Here is a 20,368-nt window from a genome sequence, read left to right as displayed (position 1 = left end):
AAGAGTTGATCAATCTCAACAGTTCACATTTTTGACTGAAGGGCTTTGCAGAAAGTTAGATTCCTTCTGTAAATGCAATTTCTGGCCTTTAGTAATGCATATATATATATATAAAACCAAATACAGGTACTCTCAAAATCAGCAACAGGTAGCCTGGTGCACAGAAAATAAACATTAGTGAATAACTCACACAGAGGATAGGGGTTGCAATGAAAAGGACATTGTGGAAGTAATGATCTTGGCTGCCTACTCTGTCTTGTTGCTTTAGGACCTGCAGACCCCGGGGTCTGACAGTATGCTTGCCACCCCTCTTGCCATCAGTGTGCCAGCTGTCCCATTCCTGGCATTTCCCCTGCCTGGCATTCCAGCTGTCTGATGTCATGAACTCAACCCGGGGCTGCGTGTGCCGTATCACTCCGCTAGCAACAACACATTGAATACAATGGGGAAAAAACAAACAAAGCCTTAAAACTTGTATGCAAAATCACTTCGACTAAATCGCTGACATAGAAACACTTCAAAGAGGGCGCGATTGGCGACCAAGCGAGATTGCAGAAGGCGCACTCCCATGAGGCGAGCCTTTGTTGAAGAAGTAAATAGTCCCGCGCATGAATACGCCCGCCGGCTCTTCACGCTCGGGCGGAAGAGACGCGTGTTTTTAGAGGGACTGTGCAGGCCAGCATGGTGGTGCCAGCGCAGGCGATGCCGTCTGATTGACTTGTGTTGCCACTTGATCCACCTTTCCACTGCAGTCAGCCGAGGCCCGGGGATGATGTGTGCGGCTCACAGGGGGACCCTCTTGCTCGGGACGGTTGATATCGACGGGTAACTTGTTTAAAGAGCGAGTTGAAACCCCATGTTTTGGTGCTGCTCCGGGAAAAGCCTGTCGTTGAAGTGAGATTAGACAGAAAAGGGGTTTAGCCGCAGAGCCATGTTGTTAAAGTGGGTTTGTGTTTCACCTTATCATGTAACTTGCACTGGTTTTAATGATGGTATCTGCTCTTCTCTCCGTGTTGTAGACACTTTTGTTATCTTTGCAGGCGGAGCTTATTTACTGTGTAATTTTGGCAACAAACTAACATTTCGCTTTAGATTTGTTTTCCATGAAGTTACACTAATAATAATAAGGATAACATGTTTTAAGACGCCAAAATGTACAGTTAGAAATATCTAAATCTGAACATAACGTTATTTTATCCCTCACAATGTTGCTATATGTGTGTTTTTATATGAAAAGATGTGCTGCGCTAAGCTGGAGCTTGACGAACAATACGGCTGAAGTGCGTGTGATGCGGTCAGATCCCATCCTTTCCTGGGAGGATTAATGATGATTTTCTTTTGTTTAAACCGACCTGTATTATTGTGACAGGCTTGAAATCGATGCTCAATACTAATCAAATGAAGTAAACAAAGTGCAATTGCATCTAGCATGGACACAGTCACTTCCAGGCTAAGCATGGTTTATTTGTCTGTAAAGTTGTCATATTTCCTGATGTTTTCAGTGCTACCAAATATCATTTTCGGACAGCTTATTATAATGCTCAGTACAGATTCACTGATGGATCATGGACGTTTTTATATGGAATAATCAGTGTATTAAATGATCATACGAATGTAAACAATGTCGTTTTAAACGCGTATTTCAAGTGTGTGTTTCACAGTTATGTGTATTATGATTAAACCTAACTTACTTTTTGTTTCAGTTTTAATTGCCAAAATATACATTACACGTTTTTTTAAATGGTTGTTTGTATTAATGGTACAAGAAGTAGCAGTAGTATTTCAGTGTTTTACAGATGTTAAAGAAACAGAAAGCTGCCCTGTTAAATGTCTGACAAATGAACACATTCAAAATATATTAAAATAGGCCTGCTTATAAAAGGTCACTTAAACTGTGTCCACAATAGGGCTGACCAATCCTGACTGGCGGCGGCTGATGCTGATGATGATGATGATGATTCTTATGACTCTTCCTCACTGATCTAGCTCAATGTATTATTTTATCATTTCTGTGCTTCTGTTAAACTATTGAATAGGCTTTGTGTCAATTCAAAATCCAATATATAGCTTCTCTACTATAACTACATCTTGATGGAATTTATAAATTGTCAAATCATATTTCTAATGTGTTTTTTTTATTTTTTATTTTGTCTTCCAGGTACACATGCATCTGCTGAGTAGAAGCCTGAATCTCCAGTCACTTGTTGCTGGGCTTTTCTCCAAAAGCAAAGGGACACACATTTCTGGTCAGCTGAGGGCCGGCGCATCGGTGGAGAGACAACAATGCCCTTACCGTTTGGATTAAAACTAAAGAGAACTAGAAGGTACACCGTATCCAGTAAAAGCTGCCTTGTCACCCGCATCCAGCTGCTGAACAGCGAATTTGTGGAGTTCACCCTTTCTGTGGAGAGCACAGGCCAGGAGTGTTTGGAAGCTGTAGCACAACGTCTGGAACTGAGAGAGGTATGTTGAATTGGTGTGTCTCTCTTAATTTTAAAAGCATTTAAGAATGCATATCTCTTCCCTTTGAATTCTTTCCTGCCAGTAAAAATGCAAAAGTTCCTTTGTGATAATAAGGTGGCAATATATCTTACTAACTATAAACCTATGATTGTTTTCCTTGTTATAAATGATGTCACAACAGAGATGCAAGGTTAAGTTCCTCCTTCCCATAAACATCTTAACATCTGGCAACATTTATTTTATTGTGATCTCAATCATAGTTTGGTGTAGGCGTTGAGTTGTAAGCAGTCCACCAATTATAAACTGGTGACTTGTTGTCAGATTTGTTCTACTGCCTGTAAAAAAGACAAATGTGAATTGAGAAGGTGATGTGTTCAATGCACAATGGAGAATATGGTCACATGAGTGCGTGACGCTGGTTTCAGACCCTGACATGCCACATTCACTTAGTCATGCAGTGACATTAATGTGGCAACAATCTTGAAAAGAGTCTAGAAGACTAACAGAATAACACTGAGCATTCAGAAGCACAGAATTGTCCAAATTCCATCGCACTTAACATCCTGCACAGCACAATGGGTTACGTGGTTATCTGAAGGCATTACTCAGCATCTGGAATGATAAAAATGATTGCTCTTTTCTTACTGAGAGCATTGTATTCAAATTACTATTTACTAATTAAATTAATAAAGTTTCTTATCTACTGGTTTTCTGTCATATCGTTGTTTTGGAGGAATATTAAGCAGCCCCCACCTCTCTGATTCGTTTTGTTTAGTTAATTCTAAATTATCGTCATGGAAGAACCCATTGCCAGAATTCACGCTCCTCTCATCCAAGAAGTAGAATCTGAATGCCAAAGTGTAAATGTTCTTGTAATCATATCTGATTCAAATTACTGTAATTAGTTACTCTATAAATGATGCCAGCAATTTCCCGAGCAGAAGCCAAAGTGTCACAGTAGCAAATCTGAAAATATATATTGTAGGTCGTTTGCCTTTTACTGAAGTTATTTCAAGTTAATTCCAGGCAGAACTGTACAGGTCGGGAAAAGTAGAATAAAAGTATGGAACATCTTGATAAATCTTCTTTATTTTAAATATGCTGATTTGTGTAAAAACTTCCTGACAGAAGTCCACATACTTTGCCAGAAACTGTGTTTAAGGGCTTAATAAATAGTTGTTATGTCTGGTTTTGTTATTGTAACATATCTCTGTGTACATACCGAAGGCTTAAGGACACCATTTGTCAAAGCTCCTCTTTGCTAAAGGTATGCAAAACTTGGACCACAACGTAGATTACAAACACTCAGGATAGTCATCAGACCTTTTATTGATGTTGTTTTTAAGCAAAAATGTGTTGAAGCCAACAAATGATCATCTTGAGTTGTTTTTACATATGTAAATGTCTAAAATGCAGATATCCAATCGGCACAGTGAAACTCCTTAACTTCCTGGCAATATTTTAATTTTAAGCAGAAATGTCAGCAGGCCATCATGGAAAATGCAGTAAATATTGTCTGTTGACAAATTGCAAGAATTTCAGATGCATTTATTTTTACATTCTAATTCCAAAAAACACAAATGAAAGGAATACAACGTGTGTTTTTTCCTGATGTAAAACAAGGGCTTCATCCTTTAGAACAATTGTGTTGGATTGACCATTCCAATCTGGTCTTAAAACTTTTTCTTTTTTGTACATTTCACAGGTGACCTATTTCAGCCTTTGGTATCTCAACAAACAAAGTCAGCAGAGATGGGTAGATTTGGAAAAACCCCTGAAAAAACAACTTGATAAATATGGCTTGGAACCGACAGTTTACTTTGGGGTTGTGTTTTATGTGCCAAATGTGTCCCAACTACAACAAGAAATAACCAGGTGAGTTTTCTAAAAGTACACCTGTTTTGTGTGTGATTATTCCAGAATGAGAAGTATTCTCACAGCGCTAACCTCTCAATATTGTTAAAGGACCACTAACACTAATCACAAAACATTTAAGCTATAACAATGTGGAAGTGGTCCACTTTTGTCAGTGCGGGGGGGGGGAAACTGTTTTTTTTAATTTTATTTATTTGTTAAAAATTAAATAAATAAATGCTTGATATTGGTATGTGTGTGTTTAAGGAAATTCCTTTTTTACTTCCTTTTGGTTGGCTTGCAGGTCTACATTTTTGCCAGTGATAAGTAACTTTCCTTTTCTTCTACAGATACCAGTATTACCTTCAGCTGAAGAAGGATGTTTTGGAGGGGCGGATACCCTGCTCGATTGAGCAAGCCATTCGATTGGCTGGTTTAGCAGTTCAAGGTAAGGTTTCACAAGGTTCAAAAGGTAATATACACATTTCTATGCCGTGCATCCAATTTTAAGATCGATCATCTTTTCAGCCAAATTACTGATCATTTTGTCATCATGTCCGTATTTGTTCCCCTCTTCAATAATGTCTTACCTTCCTGTCTGTTCCTGACTCAATCCCTGGCCCTTTGTTACTCACTGTGTGGCTGTTTATTGTTCAAACCATTCATCAGCTTGTCTTTAAGACCCTGAGAGAACACTTTCTTTAAGACTTTGTCAATATGCAGGTCACTTTATGAGAAGAATTTCCTAAGCTATTACTTTCATAAAGGGTATTTTTTTTATACCCCAAAATCAAGTGTAATAGCTGAGCCAACAAAATAAAACTAAAGGAGCAAAATGATGTGTGGTTTATAATATCCTGTAGTGATTTTCTAACCCCTTGTAGAGGTCATTGCTTGGTAACTTAAGCTATGTATTGATGTTTCTAAATCATTGTTTTGACAAAGACTAAAGCAGCCACTAAGTATAACTGACTCCAGTAGTATGTTTTTTCTCTCTGAGCAGTAAAAAAAAGTGCTAAAGCAGTGTGGACTCTGTTTCAGTCATAGTAAAGCTGGTAAATAATGTGTGAATAACCCAATGAAATACTAAGGTCAAAATGTAAAATGTTTCTGCCTTTTTTTCAATACTTGAATTATTAAGAGCAACTGAGATAATACTCTTAACAGATGTGGAACATCTATATTTTATCAGCAGGTTTTGGTTTGTTTTCAACCACTGGAGTATTAGCAGCTTTAATAAGCAATGAAGATTCAAGGCATGACATTTCCGACAGCGTTTGCTGAGGCAAAGAATCTCAAACACTGCTGGCAAAAATATATCTTGGCAGTGCAACTTACTGGCTCTGTGTTAACATTGCAGAGGAGCTGAGATCACTCACTATTGAAACCCAGGTTTAAACTGCTCATTTGTACAGTGGGGCATCACATGTTGAGTGAAGAATGCTGGCGTTATAATTAAGCACTAAGACCATGTTTTGTGCTTTTGAATGTGATGTTTTTGTGTCGATGTGTGTTTGGTTATGTGTCCTGCACGATGTAGCAGCATCTATTTATATTTACCGCTGGTGTCTAGTTATGGCTCGGTTTAGTACACAGTTATACTGATAGTTGGGATAGTCAGCATAGCTGTAAAGAATTTTGATGGCTGTTTCGAATTGCTGTTTGCATTGGACCTTTTGAAATGTGCCATCACTCTCAACAGTTTCAGAGACTAAAATGGTGCCTCACGGTAACAAATAATCTTGAAAAATTGCTTAATTTATCCCCCCCTCCAAATGTTTTCCTTTGTGTTTGAACTTCAAGAATGCTTCTTACATTTTGAAATAATGTGAATGTTTTCATCTTCAGCACTAGCAGTATCACTATTTTTCACAATTCATTATTCTAAAAACAAAACCTAATCACACAAGACGCTGTTGTATACGCGCAAGTAGAAAAACATTATATTGGCAGTGTGTCTGATTGAACTGTCTTCTGTGTTGAAAGCTTTATGGATTTAGAAGCACTGTTCTAGAACATGGAGATGAAGAAAATGAACTAACATTTTATTAATTTGTTCTTCCAGCTGATTTTGGAGATTTTGATCATTATGAATCACAGGATTTTCTACAGAAGTTTGTGTTATTTCCAATTGTAAGTACTTATATTTTCTGTACCTTTCACTAGGTAAATCAGTTCTCTGTGTGAGTGATATTTTACATGTGCGGTTTCTTTTATGATTGTGAGATGAATGCTATTCTTTTTGATTGCCCTTCAAAGGGATGGATCCAGGATGAAAGAACGCTGGAAGAGGCCACACAGAAAGTGGCACTATTACACCAAAAGTACAGGTATGAGTTCAGCTTTGAGCTGATCAAACAGTCTGAAACACTTATCTTTTCAGCTTAGCAGCTGATATCCCCTGGTCTAGAAAAGCAGTTGTTTTGATTTGTTTTTAAAAGGTGTTGTTATGCCTTTTGTTGTTTTGTATCTGGTGTCAGCACTTTTCTCTGTGGCATTTTTTAGATGGAAATAGAGCACAGAGTATGAAAGGAATTAATAATGGTGAGGAGAAAAAAAAAACAGGCTTCAAAGACCTTACTCAATTGTTATTATTGTTTTATATTTATCTTTCCAGATTTAAGCTTTTAATATACGAAGCTGTGAAAACACTTACATAAGCTGATGTTTTAGCTACTTTGTTTTTAACACAACAGGCCTTTTCAGTCCCCCATCAAAGCTTACATGCAGTCCTGATTGTGTTTTATAATTTTGTATTGTATTTTTTCATTAGAGGACTTCAGCCATCGGAGGCTGAAATGATGTACATGCAAGAAGTGGAGAAGATGGATGGGTATGGCCAGGAAAGTTACCAGGCAAAGGTAAAGGCAAAATATGGAAAAATGGCAGTTTTGAGGGTCATTAGAATCCACATTGTAAAACCTCAACTACATATGCAGATAATACTCAATATTCAGCTTTTCCCCACCAAAAATACCCTTTATACTTTGCAAAATTCTCATTTTAGCAATAAAGTAAAAATCCAAGTGTTTGAATTTTCCTGCAGTGTTTAAAAAATTTAGATATACACTGGGACGTATTGTTGTTTTTAAAATCATTACTCGAGGTCCTAGGAGAAGATCTAATCAATGCAAGACAGTGTTAAAACACAGAGTAATCAGTTGGGCTGTGGCTGTATAAACACGACTGATGAAATCTGATGTGACATCTCATGTTTTTTCACATTTCTGTTCTGTGGGTGCAGGACAGCCAGGGCACTGATATACTAATTGGGGCATGTCTGGACGGGATATTTGTGAAGCACAAAAACGGCAGGCCTCCCGTTATATTTAGGTAAGGAATGGAAATGCTAAATAAATAGATGTGTTAACATATCAAGGGTGCGTGTATAAGCAATATGATCAGCTTCTAATTTTAATGGACTTGATATAGATAATTAAGGAACAGATCTTTTATATTTCTTTCTTGTGTGCTTGGGAAATGAAATGAATCTTATTATATACTGTACACTTGTACACATTATTTTATGTATATATATTTGAAATAACTTAATGTATATTTCATGTACATGTTGTTTTGGTATGTACTGCTGTCTCACTAAGAACTAGCCATGGAATTATTTGTATTATTTGTTTTAAGTTGTTGTGTTAATTAAATCTTGTTCAATGGGCTTTCAAGGTGGAATGACATTAACAACATGACCCACAATAAGTCCTTCTTTGCTCTGGAGCTGGCAAGCAAAGAGGAAACCATTCAGTTCCAGACAGTGAGTCCATGTTTTGCTGTACTATTGTATACATGTTAATAAATTGCAATCCACTTTAGCATAGTAACTGTTAGAAAGTTCAGATTATTTTTTATATTTGGCATTCAGAGAGCTGGAGAACCATGGTCCGGTTTGTGTGTTCACATCTGACTGTGTTTCCTGACTTTGCACATTATTGGGGCCCCATCTTCGAAAAACAGCAGTGTTTTGTGTTTATTTATTTTGCTGAATGATCCATACTCCCAAGGCAGACCCACAGGTGGGAATATAAAGTAAATTAAATAAGAGTCAGTTATTTACAGAGGTGTGGAGGAACTGATAAATACTCTTGTGCAAATATAAGTTCATTCCATTCTTCTAATTCGTAGTATGTTGCCTATAACCGTGCCAGTTTACTCTGTTATCTCTAGGCTTATGTGGTAAACAAAATAACACACTTTAACAATGTATAAAGAAACCATATTGATTGTGAGAGGGAAGAACTTCCAGAAACATATAGTGCCCTGTATGAGAAAACAAAGTTGGCATATTTGTATAAAAACTAGCAACATAATATTGGTATTTCACCAAAGAAGGAAAGAAGGGCAATATCTCTAAATTCAGTCTATGTATTTATTGATGATGCTCTTCATCTGTATGACTTGCGTGTCTCTTGTTTACTAAGATTTGTTGTACTGTACCATATGAGACTACACTGGACTAATAGACAAGTTTTGTAATCTTGGAGCCCGTTCCGTTAGAAATTCATACTGTTATTTTCTTCTTTTTCAGGAAGACATGGAAACGTCCAAATATGTTTGCCGGATGTGTCTTGCCCGCCACAAATTTTACAAAATTAACAAAAGCAGCCTGTAAGTGTTACCCGATATGTCCATGTCTCAGATATTTCTCTGAATTGTCAGTTTCCTTATTCCTGTCCCTTTCCTGTCTCTAGAGAGCCATCAGATTCAGCACCTTCTGAGGGTTCCCAGAAGTCTTTGCTTACTCTTTCCTTTCCTCGCTTTCCAATGCTTTCTCGTTCTTCTCTGCCTAGCAAAGGGTGAGCAAAAATAATTTCCATAGCCACCTACTCTTGTGTTCCTCTTTCATCTTTATTTTCCCTGACATCTGTCAGTCTTCATTCTTTACTTGACATTACAGCAAGGCTAGGTTTCCGATTCGAAATGCAAGCTCTGGTTCTGTCATCGCTCGGGAGCTTAGACTGTACACGACAAAAATAACACCTCATGAATGTCAGTTTCTCTTTCTGTGAGTGCTTTTCATTGGGCTGCATTGTTGATAGAAAAGAGAATATTTCCTGGGATTCAGAAAATCAGTGCACTCTCCATTGGCAAACAAGACCAATGAAGTGTTGTTTTGTAACTTGCAGACAATCCCAGACTACCGCAGTTAATCCGGTGAGGAGGAGATCGTCTACAAGAATGTCTCTGGTATGCAGCATATATATGTTACATTATTTTTGGTTTATTGTTTGCAATAATACAACACATTACATCGCCAAATTCTTTTGACTGCAAAACACGAGTTTTTTATTTTAGTATAATTAACCTTCTTGTTTTGTTTTTCAAGCCAAAACCTCAACCCTACATGATGCCTCCACCCCAGATGCATTATAATGGCCACTACACTGAACCTTACACATCGTCTCAAGGTATAGAGTAATCCCTGAAACCCCGGTCTGGGTCAAAGGCTCAGTCATATTGTTCAGTGAAGTGTCTTAACCAGGGGTGTTGAAGGGCACCTTACTCATTTACTACACAGGCTTTCTGAAAATGTAGGTTGGGAATGCATCACATTGTAAAAGGATTTACTTAAACAGTAACAGCTGATGTAATACCTGACATTGAGTCTTCAGAAGGAAGATTAAGAGAGACCACATGTCGTACTATCCCATAGTGGAGTTTGAACTGTACTCTTGGCTTTAGTCAGTCATTTGTGTAATCCGTGTCTGAAAAAAAAAAAAGAAGGCTTTTTTCACTAACCATATGCTTATGCTGATTTAAGGGTAGTGTGTCCGTTTGATACACGAATGTATACAGTCTGTGTAGGTCTTATTATACAAGTTAATAGGTATATGTCTCTTATTGTAGTTTTGCAAAAAGGACCACAAAGCAAAACTGGCTGCACAAACTGTGCAAAATACAATCAGTCCTCTGTCTCAAACTGTTTTGGTCCAGGATCCGCTGTAACTGACGTACAATAGCTGATCTGTGTTTTCATGCTAGTTAAACGTAACAAAACGATTAAAAACTAATTTACATCCTGAGAAACTTGCAGCACTAACATTTAAGTGTATTCCACAGTAACACGAACGTTTGTTTTTTCTACAGACAATCTGTACATGAATAATCAGAACGGCTACTACTATCACTCCCAGACCAGCTTGGATAGGTCTCCTCACGAGTACAATGGCAGGATCCGGAACGGGAGTGTCTACAGCGCGCACAGCACCAGCTCGCTCAATAACCCACAGCACTACATGCAGCCATCACCCATGTCGTCCAACCCCAGCATCACGGGAAGTGATGTCATGAGGCCAGACTACATCCCCTCTCACCGCCATAGTGCTCTCATCCCTCCCTCCTACCGGGCCACCCCTGACTATGAAACTGTAATGCGGCAGAAGAACCGGGGAATGATGCAGGCAGATCGTCAGAGCCACTCCATGAGGAACCTCAACATCAGCAACTCATACGCCTACAGCCGCCCGGACCCGCTGGTCTACAGCCAGCCGGAGATCAGGGAGCACGCTCAATTCAGCGCTCACGGCACCAACCAGTATCCCTTCCACCTCAACTACAGCTTCCATAGTCCCTCACCATACCCCTACCCTACCGATAGACGCCCTGTGGTGGGTGCCGTGAGTGTCCCCGAGCTGACTAACGTGCAGCTCCAGGCTCAAGAGTACCCAGCTCCGAACATCATGAGAACCCAGGTGTATCGCCCACCCCCTCCCTACCCGTACCCCCGACCGGCCAACAGCACCCCTGATCTTTCCCGCCACCTGTATGTCAGCAGCAGCAACCCGGACCTGATCACGCGCCGGGTGCACCACTCCGTGCAGACCTTCCAGGAGGACAGCCTTCCCGTGGCACACTCCCTGCAGGAGGTGAGCGAGCCCCTGACCACTGCCCGGCACGCCCACATGCAGAAGCGCAACAGCATTGAGATCGCCGGGCTGGCATACGGCTTCGAGGGCATGAGGCTGAAGGAGAGGACCATGTCGGCCTCTGCCGCCGAGGCTCCCCCACTCAGGGAGACCACCTCGGGCTCACAGCTCAACGTGTTCCTGGAGAGGACGAAGCCCGAGGACGGCGGCAGCAGGGAAGACCTGCGCTACGGACACAAGAAGTCCCTCTCCGACGCCACCATGCTGGTGCACAGCAGCGGAGAGGAGGAGGAGTTCGAGGATGACAACGGCAGGCACACACCTCAGTCCCAGGATGCCGCTGGCGGCACTGAGCAGCACATGGCCATGCTGGGCCATCCGCCCGCTGAGCCAGTCTCTGGGTACCCCTACAACAGTGCCCCCTCCCTGCCCGGTCCCCTCACTTACCAGCCACACACTTTCACCCGCGAGCCCGAGATAGAGACGCTGACTGGAGAGGGCAATCCAGTCTACCTGCTGGTCGATGGCAGGCCTCAGAGAAGGGAGGGAGCTGTGCTGGTGCCATCCGTCTCGGAGTCGGACCTCAGTGGCTCAGCTCGGCAACGAGCCAAGAGAGACGCTGCCAAAAAGAGACCTGTGTCTGATGTGCCATCTGGCAAGAGAAACCCCCTGGAGGGACTCCCACCACTGGGAGTGAGTACATTAATACTTTTTTGTGTTGTATTTATTTTGACTTTGATATATTAATGTTAGTGTATGCATGAAAAATAAGACCAAAAGAGCTTTTGAAGTCCTAGGTATTATAAATAAAACTATAAAAACATACCCTGGATAGTACCAAATTTAAACTTGTGATTTTGAAATGAATGTTTGTGTGAGATGTTCTTAGTCATATGTTTTCTATTCATTATTAATTTAAAACTGTTCCAACCATATAATTGTCCTGATTTGGCCATTGCCTCTCCGCTTTCCAGCACAGCTGAGAGTTCAGAATTTGTCTTTTCTTAGCGTTTATAAAATCAATTTCTCCCCCCAACAACACCCAGACTGAAAAGTAGTTATTTAACTACCAGTAACTAATTTCTTAATAGTATAAAACAAAAAACAATAATGAAAGCAAGGTAAAGCAATAAACTCAATAAATAAAAATTCCATTCAGTGATTAGACTATGCATCCATTTTGATAGGTCAGGATGAGTTTCTAGGCTGCTTATCATTGCAAAAACAATTTGACAGAGTTTAATATCTAGTTATATGTGTGAATGCATTTTGATCCCCTGTAGTTTCTGGGCGTGTGCTCTGCATACCAGCGTGTTGTGTACCTGTGACAAAAGAATGCAGTGTGACAACATGCATTCCAGTCTATTCTTGACAATCACATTACAGGTTCTCTCTCCAGCGCTCTTTATATTCCGCTGTCCTTTTGTTCAGTCCACACTATTCCTGATCATGGTTCTGCTTTTTCAATGTTAGGGGATGAAAAAAGGAAGCAGGTCAGACCTGAAGAAAATGGGTCCACTGAAACTGGCAGCTCTGAACGGACTGACCCTGTCCAGGATGCCTCTACACGACGAAACCAAGGATGAGCCCGAGAGAGCCTCGAACGACGAGAGGGTAGGTCTGCGTTTACTTTTGTTTTGTTTGCGTTGATTGCCACTGGGAGATTAGTTTTAGTAATTCCCACGGTAGAATACAGCAATTATTTGTAATGGTTGTTGGTTGCGAGGCGGTTGTAACGTTTTGTTTTTAAACTTATTGGAGTTTATTTTAGGGCTGTGCGATATGACGATATATATCATATGACGATAGAAAAACGTCTATCGTTTCATATTATGCTATATCGTTTATATCGTTGTGTCGCAAATTGCAATCTTTACGGCAGTATTTTACATCATTAGGACGCTTTGCGTTCTTCCCGGTTCTTCCACACGTTCTGGATGCAGGTAGAAATGAGCATCAGAAACACAGACAGACATGGAGGAGAGAGAACTGACACAGAATAACCAACATAACCAAGAGATACTTTAGTGCACAAGCCCGCTCTCTTCGTCGGGCTAAACTCGATCTGCAAGCACCCCCACCCCCGCTAATTTAGATATCATTTGTATAAAAATAATAATAATGTTTGTTTGCATTTTAATAAATTGGAAAGCAATGCAAACACATGCAGAAAGTATCATGTATGCAGAATCGAAACACGACATTCAGAGGAGAAATGTCTCTGTCTAGCAGATGTTAAATGCGCCACTATAAACCCGGATGTGGTAAATCTTCCTGAATATATACCTTTAACAGTGCATGTGTTGCGTGATTACTATTACTGGTGTTATTGTTGTTATGTGACAGTAAATCATACTGTGTATATGTATATATGTGCTCTGAGGAAGAGAAGTGGAAACGCATAAGCATTATAATGTTCACTTTTTCTCTAATAAATAATTTTTGAGACATCGGTGAATGTGGACTGTTTTTAGACGGGAGCTGCTGTCCATCCTTCCTTGACCGGATAATTGTTCTATATAAAATCCCTGGGATAAGGCACCCCGCATTTAAGATTTAAAACTATTTTTAAACTTGTGTGTGTGTATATATATCCCATAACAACATAACACACGTAATAGTAATCACACAACACTTGCCCTGTAATGTGTTGCATTCTGATTATATTTACCATGACAGCCTGCATGTAGTATTTGTTAGTTTTGCTTATTGAAGGATTAATGAAATACTCCTAGTTTGAATGTCTTTCGTCTTATTTTGGGGCTTGATTGGATAAAAACCAAGAAATACTGAGATATATATCGTATATCGCACAAACTTATAAAAATATCAAGATATTATTTTTAAGTCATATCGCCCAGCCCTAGTTTGTTTATTTTCTTCCTGCTGGGGTGTCATTTTTCAAGGTCCTTAACAGAATCATAAACGAAATGTGAACCAGCATATCGACAACATTTACAGGTTTTGCTTTAAAGTAATACCCTGTCACTTTCTTTAAATGTTATTGGGCTGCTGCTTCTCTCTTTGTTTTTGTGGCTGAACATAAGAAATGTGTAATATATATGTAAAATAGTAGTGGTATATGATAAAATATTCATAACGGGCATTCCCTACACAATTTTTCCCTTGATATTTCCTCATGGTCATCACAACCACCTTTCTCTTTTTGCTCATCCTGCATCTCATTCACATTCCAGTGCAAAACCCTGGAGCAGCGCATGGAGCAGGGCATGGTGTTCACGGAGTACGATCAGGTGCCCAAGAAGCGCGGCAACGGCGAGTGCTCGATCGCCTTGCTGCCCGAGAGCTCGGAGAGGAACCGCTTCCAGGACGTCCTGCCCTACGATGACACGCGAGTGGAGCTGGTGCCCACCAAAGAGAACAACACGGGCTACATCAACGCTTCTCATATCAGGGTATGTCCTTTACATGCAAAAACACATTGGACCACATTCCTCAGAAACGATATCAGTGTGAGACCATGCATTCCTTACTGCAGCTTTTATTTCAGAACTAGATCCGTGATGCATTTTCTTTTTTATTCGCAGACTCAATGTCTTGTTTTCCCTTCTTTTCCCAAGGTGACGATAGGCGGACAGGAGTGGAGTTACATCGCCACACAGGGGCCACTCCAGAACACTTGCCAGGACTTCTGGCAGATGGTGTGGGAACAAGGGGTTGCTATCATAGCGATGGTGACTGCAGAGGAGGTATAGTTTCTCCATCTAAGAGTTTCTATATAGTGTATATTCTTGTTCTACTGCTTGAAATGCTTCAGAAACTAAGGGATTAAAACTGCCTTTCACAGAGATACTGTATCGATGGGAGTGGTGAAAGGGAAGAATCTAGTTCAGTGAGACCCGGTGCAAGTGAAGATTTACTTCCTTGTTAGGACAGATGTTTAATTCCTTACATTCTCACTCCAGGAGGGTGGCAGAGAGAAGAGCTTCAGGTACTGGCCGCGTCTCGGGTCGAGACACAACACCGTGACGTACGGGAGGTTTAAAATCACGACCCGGTTCCGGACAGACTCTGGCTGCTATGCCACAACCGGCCTGAAGATTAAGCACCTACTGACGGGACAAGAGAGGACGGTGTGGCACCTGCAGTACACAGACTGGCCAGACCACGGCTGTCCGGAGGACTTCAAGGGATTTTTATGTAAGCATGTGTATCCAAATCTAAATCCGTATCGGCGTGTTTATCTTTCTGTCTAACAGTCTGATCTGTCTAGTGATCTGATCTTTCTCACAATATAATGTTTAGTCTCTGGCCACTTGATTTAAGATTTAATTATTATTTATTTATGAGCAGACACCCATACTCAGAGGAGCCTGACAGTTTGTCACACAATCTGCACATTTCAGGAACCATAATTACAATAGCAGAAAGAAAATACAATGGAGATGAAGGAGGAAGTAAAAGATCCGTTGCAAGGTTTCAGTTAGGGGTAGTTCAAGTAAGAGCAGAAGTGTGGTAATGGTTATGTCAGTATTACATACATAATTACCAAGTATTTATACATAATATATCTTTATTGGAAATTAAATAATACAAATATATTTTAAGTCTTTTTCTGAATTGTGTTTTGTAATTGCAGCATACTTGGAGGAAATACAGTCGGTGAGACGCCATACAAACAGCACCACAGACCCTAAGAACACTAACCTACCCGTATTGATACACTGCAGTGCTGGAGTGGGGAGAACTGGAGTTGTTATATTGTCTGAAATTATGATTGCCTGTCTGGAACACAATGAGGTACGCACAACACCTGTCTGGGCTTTCTTTTGCCATAAAAAAAACGCCTTTGGACAAAATGTAGCGGTAAATGTAAACGCAACAATTGGATTAGATCAAGTCACGTGGTCTTGTTTGTGAATGTTTTTAACTTGAATTATTTCTCTAACGCTGTGTGTCTGTTTCTGTACTGATGTCAATGTGTAGAACGTATTATGCATGAATGACTTCTAATCCGGTTCCTGTTTGTGTGCTGTGCAGATGCTGGACGTCCCCACTGTTCTGAACATGCTGAGACAGCAGCGAATGATGATGGTGCAGACCATTGCCCAGTACACCTTTGTTTACAAAGTGCTCATTCAGTTCCTAAAAAATTCCAGACTTATTTAACATGTTGTGTGAGTGGCACTCTGAAGAGCAGAGCACACCATCATCCGCCAGTGAATTCATACTCTACGAAGACGCAGGACTGACACCAGGTTGCCATGATTTTGCCAGGGTTCTCCTTCTGATTGTATATTCACTAAGGTAATGGAAAGAGTGGTGAGACTTTGTTTTCTCTCGAATAACGTCTTGCAGCGCCACTTAAGCCACTTTTATTTTATTTTTCTTAGTGTTATAAAGGCATATTTACAATGTGATTCGGTATTTAATAAGGAAAATGCAGAGCACATCAGACGATCGAATCGAATCCAGTGCAGATCGATGCACCATCAATGTTTTTACCTGTTGACAGTATTATTCTAAATTTTGGGGAGTGAGGTTTTACATTTTTAAGAATTGAATTAAGAAACTAATTAAGAAATCCAGCACTTTTTTATGTATATAGCAAACCTTGAATATGCTGCAATGCTTTATCAGTACCATATAACACTATTAATTGCAACACTATCCTTTATTAATTTTGGCTTATTTGCTTTTTAAAAAAAGCATCTGTTTTAGCTTTGTGGAAGGTTGTGAGTGAATCTAGGGTTTTGGAAAGTGTGTGATGGATTCGTGGTTGACCTTAGTGGCTGGGATTTGAAAATCTGGGTTTCAGATATAAGTTTAATGCTGAATTGACAGTGAATAAAGTGGCTGATAGTACAGAAGTAGTCTTTGGTTATATGGCTCAGGACTTTTCTCTCAAAAATTTTTTAATATATATATTTAAAAATATATATAACAGATAAAACAAATAAACATGGTTTTCTTTATAAAACCAGTTAGATTTCAATATCAGTCTATTGATATTTGAAGTCGATTGCATAAGCTAATTTAAAAAATATATATAAAATTCGAAGATTTGAATTGGATTATATCAATTAAGAATATGCACTTTATCCTAAATTCAATTTCAGTTTTTATTTAGTAAGAAATTAGCAGTAAGATTACCCTTTTTTATTTTCCTTCTATTTTCCCCCCCAATCTTTTTAAGGAAAACCTTGAACTTTGAGAATCCAGTCCGCACCAGGTCTTGTTTAACAAATAGTCTACTTTTGTACTACTGTTCGTATGATACTAATTGAATAATCTAGTCTTTCTCTAATGCACTAGATGCCATGTAATCAATCCAGGAGCCAACACATACTTTAGATTCCTTCCTATGTGGCTACCAAATAGAAACAGGTTTTTTAAATGCTATTTTAACCTACTGCCATGAATTGGTTGTAAAAAATTAAAAAAAAATTTAAAAAATCAGAGATTTAAAACCCCAGATCAGATCGAACTAATTACCTGAATGTTTAGGGAGGGGCTACATCATTATTATTCATAATACCATAGCATATAAAGCATATTTTAATCAGGTCTTTTAAAGGAAAGATTCATAAAATTACATTTCGTGTTTTTTTTTATTTATTTCCCCAGTTTTTTATATATATATATATATATATATATACAGCTCTGGAAAAAATTGAGACCACTGCAAAATTTTCAGTTTTATTTACTATTTATAGGTATGTGTTTGGGTAAAATGAACATTTTTGTTTTATTTTATAAACTACTGAAAACATTTCTCCCAAATTCCAAATAAATATATGAATGGAGTGGAATGGCTGCCATACATGTAGAGATGCTGATTTAAGAAAAAATTGCAGTGGTCTCTTAATTTTTTCCAGAGCTGTATATCATAATTTATTGTAAACTGTAAAATTATAATAAGCTCCTTCATTTAAGATGCCCTAGACATGCAAATGATAGGTAGCATTAGCTCAACCACTTCATTCCATTGTAACACTTGCTTTATTTAAGTTATTTTTACTATCCCTCCACACACACTTGTGGAAAGGTGGAGTAGTAACTAATCATGATTCATTTTAATGACATCCTTAAAACAGAGACTAGATGTTCTGCAAAGGAGGAAAACAATGTCCCTTATATCTGCTTGATGGCCACATTTTATTATTTGGTGAAAACTAACACTAATGAGAACAACACCATCAGTTTATAGGTGAAGTAACATTATAATGACAAGGTATTTAAGAATGGTGGTTTCAGGGGATCGACATTAACTTTTAAAATCAAAGGCCTTTAGTAATTTTCAGTCTGAAGTTAAAAATATATATAAAGTTTGGTTTTATTTGGAAAAGCTTTATGAACTTGGTTATACAACATTTTAATTTAATGACTGTAATCTGTGCTATGTAAAGATACAGTGGACTGCATTAACACTACAAGGTAGTGTATATATCATTGTACCTGAAATATTTGTAAATTTAAATCTTTTTTCAAGGAGTTTAATTATTCCAAGTGCCTCATTGTACTCTGAAATACATTCAAAATGTGAATTTTACCTACTACATTTTTTATATATGAAGGAAAACAATCAAAATATTGAAGGATTACTATTTTGTCTTGGAACGACAATCCCTTTCAATGCTTTTTTTCTGCATATTCAAAAATATTTATAAATTGGTGGGTCATGAAGGGGTTTAACTAATGTTAAAATTGTATCAGCACGATGATTCCTTTCGCTTAGTATGTTTCCAGAGTGAAACAAGCATATCGGAAAATGAGCTGGGCACGTGAGGGCCTGGTGTATTGCTGCTGAAGATGATTCCAGTTGTTGCTGTGTTCTGTTTTGTATGATTTAAAGCAAGTGAAATGCTTTTGAATCCACATCCATATTAATGCATTTATCAGATGATTCACTGCAGGATTTTTTACGTTTTTGGAATGAAAACCTTACACAACAGTGCACTCATGAATTTGGGCTTGTCACTTCTCCCAGGGTGTGTGGAAATCATTGGCATCTGATTTGATTTGATGCACGGTGCTAAATGTAACCATTGTGTCTAGAGTACAACCTGAATTTTAATATTAATAATTTACTTAATGCATAGAAAGCGCAAGTTCACTCTTGTAACATTTACAACCGTCTTGAACCTGAGCGATTTTAAACATTAAGAAGATAAATAAATGAAACCACCCCCAACACACAATTCTGATCTAAGAATAAATAATGTAATACAATGCATGGAAGTCAAGAGTACTTCCTTGCACAGCTATGTTTTGTGCTCATTATAGACCAATTGCAGAAGGACTATATAGTTAAGTTGATGGTGGAGAAATATGTTGTTTGAGAATATAGCGTATAAATAATGGTTATCATAAGAATGTACAGTACTGGAATAAAGGCCGGTGAAGTGAATGAACAGTATGTGAAAGCTTTAAGGCTGAAGAACATTAGTTTCAGTTGTGCAGGTGTGTTCATTTCCTTTCAGATGCTGATTACAATGATGTGTCCAAGTCTTATGAGGTTTTATCTGTGCAATGGGGGCGGGGGGGGTTAGTGGACGCTGCTCCTTAAGAGTTATTTGACAAGCCAGCAGTTTTGCCGAAGATTCCATCTTTTTACAGTGTTATTGTTGTAACCGAATGCTGTACAATTTCTAATATCTCTTCAGCTTTAATGTTACATGAAACGTATCGATTTGTAAAGCAATGTACAAATTGTATCTAATGAGCAAAAAAATAATGTATTCCTGTTTAAAGAACTGTTTATTTAGAGGAATATATCTGGTTTATTTTCTGCTATAAATAAATATTTGCAATTAAAATCATTGGTGGTGTTTTTGTGGATTTGGAGTTAATATTTCAAATGCCCATCAATATGTTGTAGTGGGTGGGGCAAGGAGTAAAATAAGTATGTGGTGGTTGTTTTGTTGGGGGGGTGCAATTTTCCATTTGGCTTCAGTAGAATGGCAAAATTTAGTGTACACCTCCACCAAGTGGCCATTTCTCAAAGTGCTGTTTATGGTACATTCACCGAGGTGTAGGACACACTGCAGTTTAATGTACCTGAAAAGCAAACCTGTTCATTCTCTTAATTATTATGCCCTAATTAGCCAATGTAATAATATTACTGGATAAGGGCGTCTGCAAAGAAATAAATACTACTGCTGCTGCTGCTACTACTACCACCAATAAACGTCTGCAGACGAACAGCCCACATG

At 38.9% G+C, this 20,368-nt stretch overlaps 1 protein-coding gene across 3 annotated transcripts; it reads left to right on the top strand.

Annotated features, from left to right (window-relative positions):
• The first annotated feature begins 638 nt into the window (after window positions 1–638).
• Window positions 639–19,975, top strand: ptpn21 (protein tyrosine phosphatase non-receptor type 21). 3 transcript variants are annotated; one of them, XM_066694037.1, is made up of 20 exons: window positions 639–825; window positions 2,159–2,463; window positions 4,169–4,338; window positions 4,668–4,765; window positions 6,383–6,450; window positions 6,577–6,647; window positions 7,091–7,178; window positions 7,562–7,650; window positions 7,996–8,083; window positions 8,855–8,934; window positions 9,018–9,122; window positions 9,453–9,513; window positions 9,653–9,734; window positions 10,414–11,885; window positions 12,666–12,806; window positions 14,390–14,608; window positions 14,774–14,902; window positions 15,119–15,353; window positions 15,793–15,953; window positions 16,194–19,975. In XM_066694037.1, exons 2-20 carry the CDS (start codon window positions 2,284–2,286, stop codon window positions 16,320–16,322), a joined length of 3,666 nt encoding a protein of 1,221 aa, XP_066550134.1. In that variant the 5' UTR covers window positions 639–825; window positions 2,159–2,283; the 3' UTR covers window positions 16,323–19,975. The 3 variants fall into 3 exon arrangements, with proteins under 3 accessions (XP_066550134.1, XP_066550135.1, XP_066550136.1); XM_066694038.1 differs by having other exon boundaries at window positions 639–942; XM_066694039.1 differs by lacking the exon at window positions 9,018–9,122 and having other exon boundaries at window positions 640–825.
• The last annotated feature ends 393 nt before the right edge of the window (window positions 19,976–20,368 follow it).

Source organism: Amia ocellicauda, chromosome 21 (assembly GCF_036373705.1).
Source record: "Amia ocellicauda isolate fAmiCal2 chromosome 21, fAmiCal2.hap1, whole genome shotgun sequence".
NCBI lineage: Eukaryota > Metazoa > Chordata > Actinopteri > Amiiformes > Amiidae > Amia > Amia ocellicauda.
This window is presented reverse-complemented; position numbering and strand designations above follow the sequence as displayed.

Bases quoted from the DNA above. Each gene is read 5' to 3' on its own strand.
- ptpn21 (XM_066694037.1), top strand. From the start codon at position 2,284: ATGCCCTTACCGTTTGGATTAAAACTAAAGAGAACTAGAAGGTACACC. The intron at 8,935-9,017 runs GTAAGTGTTACC...TCCTGTCTCTAG, and splicing joins AAAATTAACAAAAGCAGCCT to AGAGCCATCAGATTCAGCAC. The intron at 11,886-12,665 runs GTGAGTACATTA...TTTCAATGTTAG, and splicing joins AGGGACTCCCACCACTGGGA to GGGATGAAAAAAGGAAGCAG.